Below are 17,066 nucleotides of genomic sequence, written 5' to 3'. Positions count from 1 at the left end.
GAGAAATTTGGCGCTGATCTATCCGGGTACTTCATTCACTTCTTCCTTTCGCGCCGGTAACTGAAGAGCCGTGCGTCCATGTGCGCATTGACTGGGAATTCATAGACCACAGAAATACTGAATCCGAGCCATACCAGATTTAGCTATGGATCCTAACGTATTGATCGAGGCCCTTCGGGGTACCATGGACCCAAACTTGCGTGAGGCCGCGGAGAGACAGCTGAACGAGGTAAAAACTTGTGATGGTGGTGGTTGTGGCGCGGATCGGGCCTCTTCTGTTGTGTCACACATCAAAGATGGAATGGAGTCCTCCTAGCTTGTGGCTATGGGAGTCCAGAGTCAGTCCAGAACTTTGACAGATCAAAAATTCTCTTCGACATATGTATTCACCGAAACATATCAGACTTTTGCCGGTACGGGTGTAATGTCAAAGTTTCGAATTATATTTTAACATCAAGATCGGCAACTCCAAGCGAATCCACCCCGCGTATCCGCAGCTGGTTCTTTAAAAACGTGCGGGAAGTTAGCATTAGCTTCCTTGATAATTAGCTGCTAGCTACGCAGTAAAAAGGCTTGTTGGACGATGCTTGGTTTTGGCCTAGTTGATGTATCATGTTTGAATCGTTGGAAAGACAAATTATGCCATTAATACCAGTTTTGTCTAAACTAACTAAATCATACGATCTAGTATACGAATGTAGCTAGTGTTTGCTAAAAGTTTGAAAATCTGTGATAGGAAATTGGCTAAGTGGCTCACGTGTCAAGGTGTTTTTTTAAACTGCTGACATTGCCCTGTACAGCAGTAGTGCTAACTAGCTAGCCCGTTGAATTTAGATAGCTAACTAAACTAGTTGGCCATTCAAAATGTCACCAATCGGACGAATTTACAGGTGTAACGTTAGTTAGGAAAGTATGACGATAAAAGCTTGACTATCAATATAAATGTATGTCTAATATGGGAGTAGCTAATGTTAGATTATTATTTAGCTTGCTGGTTTTGCCTTTCATGAACGTAGCTAACTAGATAGGTAGGTCTGATTTATCGAACGCTAGTTAACGTGCAAGATATAAAGTAAAGAATGGCAATTATTAATAATAGCTACGCATTTAATAAAGGGTGTAGTAACGGGGCAAACGTTTTGTTTGTACGTCATTTGTGAAAGCCAAAGGGAAAAATGAATGTTCGCTGGCTAGCGCTACGTTAGCAACCTTTTGCGGCTAGCGTAACATCAATTATATTGAGTCATTCGATGAACTGTCCGCGTGCGCATATAATTTCGCTAATGCTAGCTATTTTATTTGATAAGGTTATGTGCAACATGGCCTATTATCATTGTCTAGATGTCGACTTTTCATGTAAAATGTAGACGTGCCATAGATGACTAACATACGGACGGCGTGAATTCTTTCATGGTCACATAGTTAGCCATGTTTCGCTCGCGACGTGAAAAGCTAACGTTAGCTATTAGGAAGAAGTCTCAATTGGGCAATTGTCAAGTATACTCTGGTCTGTTATCGGCTATGCTATCCTTAGAACAATATATGTACGGTGTTGTCGAGTAGCTGGGGTTTGAGTGAACTTTAAGTCAAGTTATGTCTGTGATATGTACATATTGTGTATAATCAACTCGAACGTATTGTTAGCTAACTTGAGTTTGATAAGAGTAGGCCTAGCAAGGCTCAAAAATAAAATGTACATGAACTTCTTCACTCAACAATCTGATGTAGTTGTTTTGTTTTTCGTGACAACAGAATATACGAAGCCAATCATTTTTATCCACAGAACAAGAATGTGCAGTTGGGTTGTTTGATCTGAGTCATGTGTTGTATCCAGGGAGAGGTCTCGTAGTGCATTGTTATCTATAGGGAAAGGAGGGGAGGAGGCTATTTTTCCTTGCTTACGTTTGACTCATCTGAAGCAGTTATGCCTGAACAGTATTCACTTAATATAGCAAGTGATGTAAGGATGGGTGGGGCAAAGCATTGAGACCCATTTTCATTCACTTTTATATAAGTGATTCTGGGAAAAGTATGCTGCACTGTTGTGTATACTGGATATCTTAAGTTTTAACATTATTAGTTAGTGTCTAGAGAATAGGGAGAGGTGACACTCACTGTTTGATGCAGATGCTGCAGTCTCAAATGACAGCCTGGATGTGGGGGTCTGCATTCCTTTGATGTGTGTTTTTGTGGGGGGGTTACATAATATAATGTATCTGTTGCATCAAGGTTTTGGCGTCTTGGCATCCTTAAGTAGCTGTATTTGTATTAGCTACAGCTAATGGAGCTCCATGCCTCAATATAATGGTTATATGGCATTACTGTCATCATTCAATCAATCAAATGTATTTATAAAGCTCTTTTTACATCATCCAATGTCACAAAGTGCTATACAGAAACAAAGCCTAAAACCCCAAACAGCAAGCAATGCAGATGAAGAAGCATGGTGGCTAGGAATAACTGCCTAGAAAGGAAGAAACCTAGAGAGGAACCAGGCTCTGAGGGGTGGCCAGTCCTCTTCTGGCTGTGCCAGGTGGCGATTATAACAGTACATGGTCAAGATGATCAAACGTTCATAGATGACCTGTAAGGCCAAATAAGAATAATCACAGTGGTTGTACAGGGTGCAACAGGTCAGCACTTCAGGAGTAAATGTCAGTTGGCTTTTCATAGCCGGTCATTCAGAGTTAGAGACAGCAGGTGTGGTAGAGAGAGTTGGAAACAGCAGGTTTGGGACAAAGTAGCATGTCCGGTGAACAGGTCAGGGTTCCATAGCCGCAGGCAGAGCAGTTGAAACTGGAGCAGCAGCATGACCAGGTGGACTGGGGACAGCAATGAGTCATCACTCCAGATATAACAGACTGACCCTGGACACAAACTTTTGCGGCATTGTCATGTCATTTGCTTGGCACGGAATCAAAAGGAATGCCATGCCACACTTTTTCTTACTTGCAAATAGTACATGGTAGACTTATAGCAATTCCCTAAAAACTGGGCACTCTGTATTATCCCTCATTGCGAATAGTTTAATTTCAGCCATTTAAACCTATACATCCAAATGAATAAAGCATATACATCCAAATAAACAAGGCAGGCACAGTGATCATACCCAGGTAAAATGGCAAAATTCTCTTGCTTTTCATTTTTGTTTTTTATCTGCAGGTAGTAAGACAGACACATGGTTCTTGTTAATATGTTATACACTGTTTGTTTTGCTGATATGTAGGTCAAATACACATCAGTGTTTGATATTCATGCATCCTTTCCGGCTTTCATTTACAGGGTCACACCCAGGTGAATTTTGTGTCTGCTCTGCTGCAAGTCACCATGTCTGATCAGTTAGATTTGCCCGTCAGACAAGCAGGTGAGTTTCAGAGGATGGGTAGATGTTATTATTATGATACTGTGGGGCGGGCTTCTGGGCTCTCTTGCAGATGGAAATTCACCGGAACTGAAAGGTGAGAAGAGTATCTACAACTGTAGCTCAAATGAACTGAGCACGCTTTCTCAAAGATGACCCCTCCCCTGACTACCACAGCTCCCACACTGATGACACCAGTCATATTGTGAAGACTGACCAATTTCCCATGAACTTGTACATTTGTTCACCAAGATACACACATGATAGAAAGAGAAGAAAGGTGTTTTTGTTGTATATGATGCAATCTTTATTATGCACCTTTGCAGCTTATTTTATCCTGTCCTATGGCATTGACATTTCACACTTTTAGTCTGCTAGGGAGCTCTAGTGAAATTATAGTTTCTCGGTCTGGACAGTCTGTCTAGTCGTTGATACAGCTGCCTTTATTATAAAATAACATTCCACATGTTTGAGATGCTCTGTGTGAGGGACCGTTCATAGCCTGTCCATGTGTCACACATGCCTCTATGGTAATGATGTGCAGTTATATGGTAGGACGATCTGCTCTTGATCAGTGGCTCATTTTACTTTCATTTAATTTAAAAAGTTTGCAGTCCTCAGGTGGCTGCCAGACAGAGCCTGTCATTTTCAACCTGTTGCTAGCCTCCACACTAGCATATTAAATTGTGCTCACCCATAGTATCATGTTCAATCTTGCAACTTTGTCAGTTCTACATTGTAGTTTGCTTCAACAACACAATAGTAATGTGACTGCCTGGAGGAAAGTCTTACGTGGCAGCAGCCCATCCTGCCTTATGCATTGGGTGCTAATCTGTGTGCCTCTTGTCAAACAGATGACCTGGATATTTCTAAACAAACCTCCAGGAACTGGTGTGTTGAGCAGGAATGCTATCCTTCTTGTGACTGTGCTATTTGTCCTGCAATAGAGCCCTGCTGCACCTGACTCCGATTCAGACCGATTGCATTAAGTTAATGCAGCTGCAGTGGTGGCACGGGATAGATCATATATGGCATGCCATTGGGTAAAAGATGCTTAAAAGTTGGCTTGGCACCTCTCCCCAGGAGAGCCACAGGAACTTCACAGTCAGCACTTTGGCCCTAAGTGCCGTGGTAATGAGGCTCATTTGCTGTAATCTGACATGCAAAGGGAGGAGCTAAGTGATTCCGTCACCAGCTAGCAGGCAAATGCCTGGGATTCCCATAAAGGCAGTGAGATCAGACCCTGGTTCCTCTCCTATTGAGGACAAAAGCCCTCCTGCTTATGACAGATAATATATATTTTTTTGTCATGGTTTGTTCAAACCTGTCACACTGATATTATAGGCAATTGCATTATTTGCAATTTCAGGAATCATCTATTCCCTGCCTCCATGTGTGGGCTAGGGGGATGTTGAATCTTGCTGTGTCAGTACTGACTGGCAGGATTATGACTTCCCAGCCAGCAGCACGGCAATCACATCTGTGTCAGCAGTCTGTCTGACCCCCTATCCACCGCCTCACCCTGCCTGCGAGCCACTGACCTCAGACGCTCCATTGTGGCTCTGTAGAACAATTCACACCCGTACTCCAAATTCAGACTCACTGTCTGAGCTACAACACGAGAGGGGGAACTATTGCAAACCCATAACTAAATTACACTTTTACACCTCTGTTCTATGACTCACTCAAGGAATTAGGCCTCTTTCTGCTGCTCTGCTCTGATTTTATCAGTTGAAGATGGTAATTTCTGCTGTAATTTCAGGGAGCAGAGGAAGGATGAATATTTGAGTGACTCCTTGCTTGGCTGGGGAGTGCTAATGAACAGGGCCATGCTAGTGTGTTGGGACTGAGAGGAGAGGTGTGAAAGCACTCCACTTACTCCTCCAGCCGACTGCTACTCCCTCTCAGCCTGAGCACATGAGAGGAGTCACAGTGAATGTGCTGGTCATGAGATCCGCTGCTGCTATCTAGGCTGATGGACTCTTTCACTCCTCCCAATGTCACACTGACTCTAACAATTTAGAGATCTCCCTGATGTAAAGTGATTTTAAGGAGACGTGGAGAATATTGTGCCACTTTAACCAGCTGCAATTCCATAGGAATTGGAAGTGTTCAATTTAAACCTCATGATCAAAGCAGATTTTACTTCAATACCATACAATTTGCATGAATTAAATCTAAGTGGGTGGAATACCAGCTGTACATTAAGCCTACCTTAGAATTACATACAGTGCATTCGGAAGTATTCAGACCCCTCCCGTTTCCACATTTTGTTATGTAACAGCCTTATTCTAAAATGCATTAAATAAAATAAAAATCCTCAGCAATCTACACACAATACCCCATAATGACAAAGCGAAAACAGGTTTTTAGAAATGTATGCAATTTTATAAAACTTATTTACATAAATATTCGGACCCTTTGCAATGAGACTCGAAATTGAGCTCGGGTGCATCCTGTTTCCATTGATCATCCTTGAGATGTTTATACAACTTGATTGGAGTCCACCTGTGGTAAATTCAATTGATTGGACATGATTTGGAAAGGCACACACCTGTATATAAGGCCCCACAGTTGACAGTGCATGTCAGAGCAAAATCCAAGCCATGAGGTCAAAGGAATTGTCCGTAGAGCTGCGAGACAGGATTGTGTCGAGGCACAGATCTGGGGAAGGGTACCAAAACATTTCTGCAGCATTGAAGGTCCCCAAGAACACAGTGGCCTCCATCATTCTTAAATGGAAGAAGCTTGGAACCACCAAGACTCTTTCTAGAGCTGGCCGCCCATCCAAACTGAACACTCGGGGGAGAAGGGCCTTGGTCAGGGAGGTGACCAAGAACCCGTTAGTCACTCTGACAGAGCTCTAGAGTTCCTCTGTGGAGATGGGAGAACCTTCCAGAAGGACAACCATCTCTGCAGCACTCCTTTATGGTAGCTTGGCCAGACGGAAGCCACTCATCAGTAAAAGGCACATGGCCGCCCGCTTGGAGTTTGCCAAAAGGACTCCCAGACCATGAGCAACATAAGATTCTCTGGTCTGATGAAACCAAGATTGAACTCTTTGAGACCAGACAATAGCTGTGCATCGACGCTCCCCATCCAAACTGACAGAGCTTTAGAGGATCTGCAGAGAAGAATGGGGTGCCAAGCTTGTCGCGTCATACCAAATAAGACTCAAGGCTGTAATCGCTGCCAAAGGTGCATCAACAAAGTACTGCGTAAAGGGTCTGAATTCTTATGTAAATGTGATATTTCAGTTTGTTTGTAAATAATGTGCCAAAATTTCTATACTTAATTTAAAAAAATGTTTTTGTCATTATGGTGTATTTTGAGGGGGGGGGGGGACTATTTACTCCATTTTGGAATAAGGCTGGCGTAACAAAGTGGAAAAAGTTAAAGGGTCTGAATACTTTCCGAATGCACTGTATGTAATCCATTTTTAATAGGATCTCTAAGAAGCCTGTTTTATGTTCAGTCAGTTGATGGTCCACCTCTCTCTTCCCTAGGGGTGATCTACCTAAAGAACATGGTGACCCAGCACTGGAGCGAGGGGGACGGCACCAGCACGGAGACGCCTGTCAATAACATCCCAGAGGAGGACAGGCAGTTCATCCGTGACAACATCGTGGAGGCCATCATCCACTCCCCCGAGCGCATCAGGTAACCGACCACCCTGTGGCTGCTCAGCTCACTGCACAGAGTCGGCAGAGGGGGGATAGGGGTAGAGGTAGCTCGGATCAACCAAATTGTCTTCCAACCTTTCTCCGCTCTCTTTAACCCTTCAGAGTGCAGCTGACAACATGCATCCACCACATGATTAAACACGACTACCCCGGCAAGTGGACAGCCATCGTGGACAAGATTGGCTTCTACCTGCAGTCAGATAACAGCGCCGGCTGGCTGGGCATCCTGCTCTGCCTCTACCAGCTGGTTAAAAACTACGAGTAAGGACTCCTTGTTTTAGAGTGACCATGTTTGTGTCCCAACCATTTAGGGAATGGGGTGCCATTTGGGACAGAGACCGTATTATAGAGCTGTTTGCTATGTATTCGGGTGGTTGATGTTTCTGATTGTGTGTTTGACAGGTACAAGAAGCCGGACGAGCGCAGTCCTCTGGTGGCAGCCATGCAGATCTTCATGCCCATGCTGAAGGACCGCTTCATCCAGCTGCTCCCTGACCCCTCCAGTGAGTCTGTCCTGGTGCAAAAACAGATCTTCAAGATCCTCTACGCCCTCTTCCAGGTACTACTGACCACATCCTTCACGCTCACCTTCTTAGAAGTTAAGTGTATATATTAGTCTGATTTGTATAGGGAGTGTAGGGTATTTGTCTAAATGTGGATGTATAGCTGTAGTTTCCAGTTATTTAGCTACTTCTTCCATAATACTGGTTTTGGAGATGGGTCGATTATGATTGTCCTGGGGGAGGGCTGAGGACCATCTGGTCCATGTGGGCTGCTTCTTCTGCTGGCTGTGATGCCACTGTCATGTGGGCCACTGGGCAAGACCTGTCCCCCCTCAGCATGCCAGATTGCTCTGCTGTCTAATGTCCATTGGAACGACGACAAAGCTTTTTGAATTGAATAGACGGGATTTCTCCTTTTCTCTGTCCACAGTATAACCTCCCCCTGGAGCTGATCAACCGACAGAACCTGACGGAGTGGATGGAGATCCTGAAGACAGTGGTGGACAGAGACGTGCCTCCGGTGAGGGCAGATTTACTGTGGTAGGGCAAGGAGGGAGCACAAATAGGTTGACTATGCAAATCAAGTAGCTCCCAAACAGATTAGCTGTAGTTTGTTTGCTTTATTTTATTGCTGCTAGTTGAAACAAAGCTGATTTTTATTTTTATTTTATATATTTATTTTTTCCTTCCCCGTCTGTGCCTCACAGGAGACCTTGCAGGTGGATGAGGACGAGAGACCTGAGCTGCCCTGGTGGAAGTGTAAGAAGTGGGCCCTCCACATCCTGGCCAGGCTCTTCGAGAGGTAAGCCTACTCAACCCACCCCAGCACACTGTCACTGATTCTACACTGAGTGTACAAAACATTACACCTGCTCTTTCCATGAGACTGACCAGGTGAAAGTGATAATCCCTTAATGATGTCACTTATCATTACATGTCTGGTGGATGGATTATGTTGGCAAAGGAGAAATGCTCACTAACAGGGATGTAAACAAATGTGTGCACAAAATTGGATAAACTTTTTGTGCGTATGGATAATGTCTGGGATCTTTAATTTCAGCTCATGAAACATGGGACCAAGACTATGACTATATTGCGTTTATTTTTTGGTGCAGTGTATATTAACCTGTGAAAGCATCTTTAAACCCCTCCCAGGTATGGCAGCCCAGGCAACACTACCAAAGAGTACACAGAGTTTGCCGATCTCTTCCTCAAGGGATACGCAGTGGCAGCACAACAGGTGAGAGGCCAAGGCCGCTCTTGGCTTTGTCTGAGCTGAAAGCTGTGTGATGCATGACTCTGTGATTGACTGAGGGACAGAAGGTTGCCTTTCAGCTGTGTCTGTCTGCATGGGAGTCTGATCTCAACCAGAGGGAACTGATTTGCCTGTCTGTCTGTAGGTGCTGCTGAAGGTCTTATATCAGTACAAGGAGAAGCAATACGTGGCTCCCAGAGTCCTCCAGCAGACACTCAACTATATTAACCAGGGAATCGCACACGCTGTCACCTGGAAGAACCTGAAGCCACATATCCAGGGCATCATTCAGGATGTGGTTTTCCCCCTCATGTGCTACACGGACAGTGACCAGGAGTTGTGGGAGGAGGACCCATACGAGTACATTCGCATGAAGTTTGGTAAGCGCCATTCTTGTTTTTGGAAATCAGAGAAATATTCCGTGGTGTTAGTCATCCAAAAGGAATGTCCTGGAATCAGAGTGACTGCCTGGAAGTGATCAGTTAAAAGATTTAACTGTGTAAAGCTACTCTAACAAACCAATGCAATGTGCCATCTGATCTGCTGACTCTGTCCCGTCTCAGATGTGTTCGAGGATTTCATCTCTCCCACCACGGCTGCCCAGACCCTGCTCTTCACCTCCTGCAACAAGAGGAAAGAAGTGAGTTGTGGTTCTGATTTGCAAGCTGAGTCCTCCTGGTCCTGGCACGGTCAACAGCCGGCCATGATGTGATCATGGTTCCATCCCAAATGGCACCCTATTCCCTGTATAGTGCACTACTTTTTTCTATTTTCCCCCCAGAGCCCAGGTCAAAAGAAGTGCACTATATTGGGAATGGGTGCCATTGGGATGCATACCCTTTATGGCCAAGTGCCTGTTTTTTTTTTTTTACTGGCCTCACCCCTGCCCTTATTTATGGCCCACGCCGACTTCCTGCCCGGCCCTGTTGTGGCTCTCATTAGCGCCCTGTTGCTCCAGCAACAGTACAGAGCTGTTGGAACTGGTCTGTGGATGAGTCCAGCCAGGAGAACACTGGAAAACAAAGGAGCATAGCTGGAAGAAAGCACTACTTTAGTTGCTGTAGCTCCTTAGTCAGATGTATTACGGCTTTCTTTCTGTTCTAAATTTAAGGTGTTTTAGCATGGAGGTAGTTCTATTCCGTTTTGGCTGTGGGTGAACAGGGTGTGTGGTGCCTGTCCATGTTACGTGCTGCCGTCTGGCTGTGTCTTACAGTCTGTGCGGCGGTGCTCACTCCACACCTGCAGCCATAGAGCCACTGGAGATCATAGTACTGACCTGTGACGTCTCTGACTCCTCACCACGGGCCAGCCTCCATACTCTCCCACAAACTCTCCTGGCCTGCATCTCAAATGGCACCCTATTCCCTACATAGTGCACTAACCCATGGGCTTTGGTCAAAAGTAGTGCACTATACATGGATTAGTGTGCCATTTGGGACATATCAAAGGTGCTTGATGTTAATGTGAAGCAGTTATCCAGGATACACAGAGAAGCAGCACATTTGACTGAATGCATTTCTTTATTCTCTAGGTTCTTCAGAAGACCATGGGCTTCTGTTATCAGATCCTCACTGAGCCCACCTCTGACCCCAGGAAGAAGGACGGAGCGCTGCACATGATTGGCTCTCTGGCTGAAATCCTGCTCAAGGTGATTAACCCAACACCATCTGCTATCTCCTCTTTTCTAGTTGACCTTTGGTCTGACCACATACTCATCAGATGAGGTAGCTGACTCTGCATGTAACTATTTTGCCAATTTGTTTTATTACTTAAGTTTACTTTATGGATCCCACGTGACAGTCAAATATATTAATGAAATTCATGGTTAACAAAAATGCATTTTTCTTCCTCTCCCCCCAAACAGAAAAAGGTCTATAAAGACCAGATGGAGTTCATGCTGCAGAACCACGTCTTCACTCTGTTCCGCAGTGAGCTGGGCTATATGAGAGCCAGAGTAAGTGTCACGTTGCCAGATCATTCTGGCCCAGGGCTCCAGTGGGGAGAAGGGGAGAGCATGTGTATCAAGAATATTAATGACAATGATTTGGTAAAACACCAGTGCTTTCTGCAAGTTCTGCTTTCCCTCATTGCAGTGGCTTTTTAACTCTTCACATCTTGATAGTTCTAGATAGAAATTCTAGATTTAGGAGAATTCGGCAAAAGTATAGCCAATTTGTTCTGGTGTTTCCCCATAGGCCTGTTGGGTCCTGCATTACTTCTGTGAGGTCAAGTTTAAGAGTGACCAGAACCTGCAGACAGCCCTGGAGCTGACCCGCCTCTGCCTGATCAACGACAACGAGATGCCTGTTAAAGTGGAGGCAGCCATCGCCCTGCAGGTCCTCATCAGCAACCAGGAGAAAGGTAGCTAGCTATCTCTCCACTGTCAGACTCAGAAACACACCATTAGTGTATATGGAGTCTTTGCTGTATAACATTAATACTTATGTTCTTCTTGGATCCAAATGATATAGCTGATTATCACTAAGTGCTCCTCTGTCATGTTTTTCCTTTTTCCTAGCCAAAGAGTATATCACTCCCTTCATCCGGCCTGTGATGCAGGCCCTCCTGCACATTGTGCGTGAAACGGAGAACGATGACCTCACTAACGTGATCCAGAAGATGATCTGCGAGTACAGCGAAGAGGTCACGCCCATCGCCGTGGAGATGACACAGCACTTGGTGAGGAGTGTGTGTGCGCTCAGTACCTGACTCATAAAAAGGCCCTGCGCAGGAAGTCGTCTTCCTTTGATCCGTTTATGGTTCCGTTTGTCAGCCATGGAGAGAGGAAATAAGGTCCAATTACCATCTCTCCTAGTTCCATGTTGGTCTGGTTTTAAAGACCCTGCTCTCAGGGAAACCCACTTATGGCTGTTATTCCCATCTCTCCTCAGGCGATGACCTTCAACCAGGTCATCCAGACGGGGCCTGACGAGGAGGGAGGGGACGACAAGGCGGTGACAGCCATGGGCATCCTCAACACTATCGACACACTGCTCAGTGTGGTGGAGGACCACAAAGAGGTGAGTACAGCCATGGCGTCCTGTCCGGGGGGTCTACTTGTACATCAAGCTGTCTCACGCTACAGAAACAGGATATGGGCTCCTGCCCTATTGGCCATTCTGGTTCGGACAAGGCATATTTACTTACAGCCATTCAACCAAACACCAACTTAGTACAGCAGCTTCCCTCCCAGCTAAAGTCATAGTGCTGCCTGCCAACACACTTCCAGCTGCCCACCCGCTCCTGGAAACACACGCTGTTCTCTCTTCAAAGTGCCTTGCAGGCTAATGCCTCTAGAAATAGCACTGTGGCTCTCTGCCCGTACGTCCGCCGACGCACAGGACCCGTGGAGCTTGGAACCAGCCAAACCAGCAAATGTTGGTCAACAGTTAGATATGTCTTCTTGGTATACTACTCATGGTCGTTGACTGTGTAAAGTAAAGCGATCAGCTGTTGACTTGTGATGTTGTTTTTATCAATGTGCCTACCCACAGGCATTTGGTTTTCTGGAAATTACTTGCACAATGAAATAATTAAATATACTCTTGCAGCACCACATGTATGTTCATGGTGAATCTCTGTGCGTGTGTGTTCCAGTGCACTGTGGGTTTCTGGAAATCAGAGACTAAATGAATGGGGTTTCTGTTTTAGATCACCCAGCAGCTGGAGGGTATATGTCTGCAGGTGATTGGCACCGTCTTGCAGCAGCACGTCCTGGGTAAGTCTCCCTTGCTCTTCCTGTCCCACCACATTCAAACCGGGTCCTCCCGTCTCTCTGACACGCGCAAGTGGGTGAGGTGCCTAGAGTAATTTACGTGACTGCCTCACTCTGTGGGGGTTGTCCTATATTTACCTCTGTCTGACACCCAGCCTGTGTGTGTGTTGATTTTCAGAGTTCTACGAGGAGATCCTGTCTCTGGCACACAGCCTGACCTGCCAGCAGGTGTCCTCACAGATGTGGCAGCTCCTCCCCTTGGTGTTCGAGGTCTTCCAGCAGGATGGCTTTGACTACTTCACAGGTATACTGCTCACCAACCTGCTAGTCTCAACTGCCTGTTATGGTGATTTGACTATTATATAGACACAGACTATATTAAATGGGGAATGTGACTCTATTTCAGACATGATGCCTCTCCTTCACAACTACGTCACGGTTGACACAGACACTCTCCTGTCTGACACTAAATACCTGGAGATAATCTACAGCATGTGCAAGAAGGTACAGTAATTAACAGCCGCTGTGCAATGTGCTCACACATTATATTGGTGGTGTATATTTTTGCTGGTGTGAACAGGTTGATAATCTGTTGTCCATGCAGGTTCTGACTGGCGATCCAGGTGAGGATCCAGAGTGTCATGCAGCCAAGCTGTTGGAGGTGGTTATTCTGCAGTGCAAAGGGCGCGGAATTGATCAGGTAAGCGTCTGGCTTCTACACTAAATCTTGTATGGCTATGACTGTATTCAATCTTATTTAAGCTTGTTGAATATCAAAGTAACTGCTTTTGAGAAGCACTGTACTATACATTCACCTTTGACTTTCTTTGCCGCTCCTGCAGGTTGTTCCCTTGTTTGTGGCGGCTGCGCTGGAGAGGCTGACGAGGGAGGTGAAGACCAGTGAGCTGAGGACCATGTGTCTGCAAGTGGCCATCGCAGCCCTGTACTACAGCCCTCCTCTGCTGCTCAACACACTGGAGAACCTGCGCTTCCCAAACAACACTGAGCCCATCACCAACCACTTCATCTCCCAGTGGCTCAAAGACGTTGACTGCTTCCTGGGGTAAGACCATGAAAGATGCTCATGTTTAATATATTTACAGCTCGTCTGGTTTCTCTGGTCCCCCATATAGTTTGATATCAAATAGAGAAAACATGTGCAGTAAGATATTTTATGTTATCCCCCAGGCTCCACGATAGGAAGATCTGCGTGCTTGGCCTGTGTGCTCTCATTGACTTGGAGCAGAGGCCCCAGGCTGTCAACCAGGTGGCCGGCCAACTGCTTCCCGCAGCCATCCTGCTCTTCAACGGCCTCAAGAGGGCCTACGCCTGTCAAGCAGAGAACGAGAATGAGGATGAAGATGATGATGAAGATGGAGAGGAGGATGAGGAGAATGGTACTGCATTTTATTTATTTTTTTACTAGGCAAGTCAGTTAAAAACAAATTCTTATTTACAAGGAACAGTGGGTTAACTGCCTTGTTCAGCAGCAGAACGACAGATTTTTACCTTGTCAGCTTGGGGATTCGATCGGTTACTGGCCCAACACTCTAACCACTAGGCTACCTGCCACCCCAAATTTGTGCTATCCTCTGAAATTTGTGCTGTCCCATTGTCACTCACCTATTTTAATCTTCCTACTATAGTAAATAGATCAGATACAGCTGCAAGGAGCACTTCAATGGTAGATTGTTTGAGTTGTGTTAGTAGATTGATCAGTAATAATTGCATCCATTGTGCCTTTCCTCAGTCGAGCTGGGCAGTGATGAGGATGACATTGATGAGGAGGGCCAGGAGTACTTGGAGATGCTGGCCAAGCATGCAGGAGAGGATGGGGATGATGAGGACTGGGATGAGGACGACGCAGAGGAGACTGCACTGGAGGGCTACACTACAGCTGTAGATGATGAAGACAACCTGGTGGATGAATACCAGATCTTCAAGGCCATACTACAGAGTAAGGAGACCACCTTTCAGGCACACAAAGCTAGTGATGGGTCGTCAAGTTAAGGACACAAATTTGATATAAACAGTGAATAAGTGTTTACGCTCAATCAATAATATTACGAAACATATTTGTGAGGCCTGTTATTTACAGTGCATTATTAGTACAAGCTCTTCAGTGATGATACGATGACGAGTCGGAACGGGACTCTGTCTGTCTGTGGTCACTGGGTCAGGGTCACGTTCTGTGTCTCTGGGTTCAGTTCCCCACAGCAGCGTGTTCTTAAGTTGAAGACATCGAGGCATTTGTCTGAGAAGGTTTAAAAACACAATACAAACAAGATCTCGGTATTGAAGATATGAATGCAATATGTTGCATTTTTTATGCTTACCGGTAAGTGTAATTCGTACCTAAAAGGGGAGGAAAATACTTAACTGTATTTCTCCAACTCAGATATTCAGACCCGTGACCCAGCATGGTACCAGGCACTCACACAAACCCTTGATGAGGAACAAGGAAAACACCTGCATGACATTGGGACACTTGCAGACCAGAGGCGGGCAGCACATGGTAAGTAAATGTTTCCCCGTCATACAATTAGACAGCTGTTAATTTTTATTTAATTGTTTTAATTTCATAGGAAATAAACACTTTCCATGTTTGGCCTGTTGTATAATTGCCCTATTTTCGTCATTCTAGAATCCAAAATGATCGAGAAGCACGGCGGATACAAGTTCACAGTGCCAGAAGTGGTGCCAACTAATTTCAACTTTGGAGGCAACGCTCCAGGAATGAATTGAGTCATCCCTTCTCCCTTTTATTACTCTGACTGATTGTAGTGAAGTGAAAAAAGCTTGTGTTGTTCCCATAAGTAGTGGTTCCAGAACTGGTTCTTCTCACTGACTCTTCAATCTGACTATCAAATTGGAAATAGCACCAGAAGAAGTGGGAAGACAACCAAATGCAACAAATGGCTGGGAAAACAAACCAAGAACTTGAGCTTGAAGCAAGAGAAAAAAGAAGCTCTAAACAACATTGTCTTCTGGGATCCAATGTGGAGGATACAAGGACGGGGACTTCCTTTTTTTTTTTTTTCACTTAAACAAAACGGGAGGGCTTAAAAATTTGAAATTGATAACGGGACTAAATGTTTAATCATTTTCACTGTTTTGGCCAAAAGGCTGTGCGTGATAGGATTATACTATACCTCTGGCAGTAGTGTTGTCTACGTTATTTTCTGCATTAACAAATTCTCATGTTTGTTATGTGTGTATATACAAGCCAAGGTTCTTGATTTTTAAGTAGCCTTGCAAAAACAACCAGAGGCATTTGTAAGGTATCTAGTGTATTCATATGTAGCATATTGGATACTTCATAGCACTATGTGATGCCTAATCTCTGTAAATTAATGACTAGCACTTTCATATTGTTCAGGTCTCCTAGCCTTCTGTATCAGACTGCAATTTTTAAATCAATTAAGACCATTTAAAACACAAACTGCTGTAACTTTGGTTACGGTGTAGAATAATGAGTGGCGTCACTTTGCTGCTAAAATGGAAACATTCTTGATTCCTAAAAAAAGAGAATGCTCTTGGTGTTCAGTTTCGATACAAGAGGTGTTGTGAGCACTGAAAGTCAATTGGATACTTCATTGAAGCATGTACAATTGGACTTGATCGTGAAGGTCTCAAGCATCTGGTTGGTGTATGGATGAACCATATATATACACACACACACACACCAACATATTAAAAAAAGTTAAGTTGGATTGCATGCATTTGACTGTTTACTAACAGCTACACAGTTGTGCACTCAGTCATTTGATTTGGAGCCTATATTTGAGTGATTGTCTGTATACTCTGTCATATCAGGTGATATGTAATCTATTTAGAACTATGCTGCCAGCTAATTATAATTCTAGTTAATTTGCTACTACGGGTTCGAAGGGTGTCCTGTCCTCCTTGGCTAGCGTTGATCACTCCCACTAGTAGAGCTTTACAGTGTCTACATTATCAGTGACCGATATAACTGCATACTGCGCAGCACGATATAGACGAACTAGAACGTGGCCATAAACTTGCTTCAAACTGCATACCGTTTTCCTGGATCTGGGTAGTTTCATTTAACAGACACTGCTGGCTAATGTCAATGTATATAAAATGCATTACAAATACCCTTGAGTTTGATTCAACTGCATTGCCCACATTACCTCGCTCGACTTTAGGCTACCATGAGGCTTTGCGGTTCCAAAATGGCTGTGTCCAACTTCGAAAACGTTTTTTAGGATTCTATATTTGTTTCTTGTGCTGAACGACCAGCACGAATATGAAGTATAATAACATAGGTGAAGTGAAATAATTTTTTTGAAACCGCTGGAATTTACGTGCAAAGTTAATTAAGCGGTCGCATTTGTGAGCCAGAATGGCGTATGGAACGTACCCCAAAAGCAGAATGAGAAAAATGAGTGGAAAGGGGAGGTCATCAACCAATGATTGAAAGGACTTTGAACCAATGAGATTACTAGTAGCTTGCGCGACTGAAATATTTGCCAATCATACAGATCATGTCGGGGCAAATGCTATCTTTGTACATGTTCCGGGGTGC

General features: G+C 44.7%; 1 protein-coding gene and 2 non-coding genes across 3 annotated transcripts; all 3 read left to right on the top strand.

Moving 5' to 3' along the window:
- The first annotated feature begins 52 nt into the window (after positions 1–52).
- On the top strand, positions 53–16,235 carry LOC120048216 (importin-7). Its single transcript, XM_038994004.1, has 24 exons — positions 53–229; positions 3,283–3,364; positions 6,868–7,021; positions 7,147–7,305; positions 7,447–7,603; positions 7,978–8,067; positions 8,255–8,349; positions 8,703–8,787; positions 8,948–9,182; positions 9,366–9,442; positions 10,334–10,450; positions 10,667–10,756; positions 10,998–11,163; positions 11,321–11,481; positions 11,694–11,822; positions 12,454–12,520; positions 12,696–12,821; positions 12,924–13,021; positions 13,122–13,217; positions 13,360–13,580; positions 13,706–13,914; positions 14,268–14,474; positions 14,916–15,032; positions 15,162–16,235. The coding sequence occupies exons 1-24, from the start codon at positions 146–148 to the stop codon at positions 15,260–15,262; spliced, it is 3,123 nt and encodes a 1,040-aa protein (XP_038849932.1). The 5' UTR covers positions 53–145; the 3' UTR covers positions 15,263–16,235.
- LOC120057340 lies at positions 9,955–10,132 on the top strand. Its single transcript, XR_005477906.1, has one exon. It is a non-coding gene; the product is annotated as a small nucleolar RNA SNORA23 (small nucleolar RNA).
- On the top strand, positions 14,635–14,780 carry LOC120057322. The gene has a single exon (XR_005477903.1). It is a non-coding gene; the product is annotated as a small nucleolar RNA SNORD15 (small nucleolar RNA).
- Positions 16,236–17,066: the final 831 nt, after the last annotated feature.

The sequence above is a fragment of the Salvelinus namaycush genome, chromosome 1, assembly GCF_016432855.1.
Source record: "Salvelinus namaycush isolate Seneca chromosome 1, SaNama_1.0, whole genome shotgun sequence".
Classification (NCBI taxonomy): Eukaryota; Metazoa; Chordata; class Actinopteri; order Salmoniformes; family Salmonidae; genus Salvelinus; species Salvelinus namaycush.
Note: the sequence above shows the minus strand (reverse complement) of the source record. Positions and strands in the feature narration are given on the sequence as shown.

What these genes read in the sequence shown, in the direction of transcription:
- LOC120048216 (XM_038994004.1), top strand. Translation starts at nt 146, where the DNA reads ATGGATCCTAACGTATTGATCGAGGCCCTTCGGGGTACCATGGACCCA. An exon ending in TTTGCCCGTCAGACAAGCAG is followed by an intron (nt 3,365 to 6,867) that starts GTGAGTTTCAGA and finishes TCTCTTCCCTAG; the next exon opens with GGGTGATCTACCTAAAGAAC. An exon ending in TGGAGATGACACAGCACTTG is followed by an intron (nt 11,482 to 11,693) that starts GTGAGGAGTGTG and finishes ATCTCTCCTCAG; the next exon opens with GCGATGACCTTCAACCAGGT.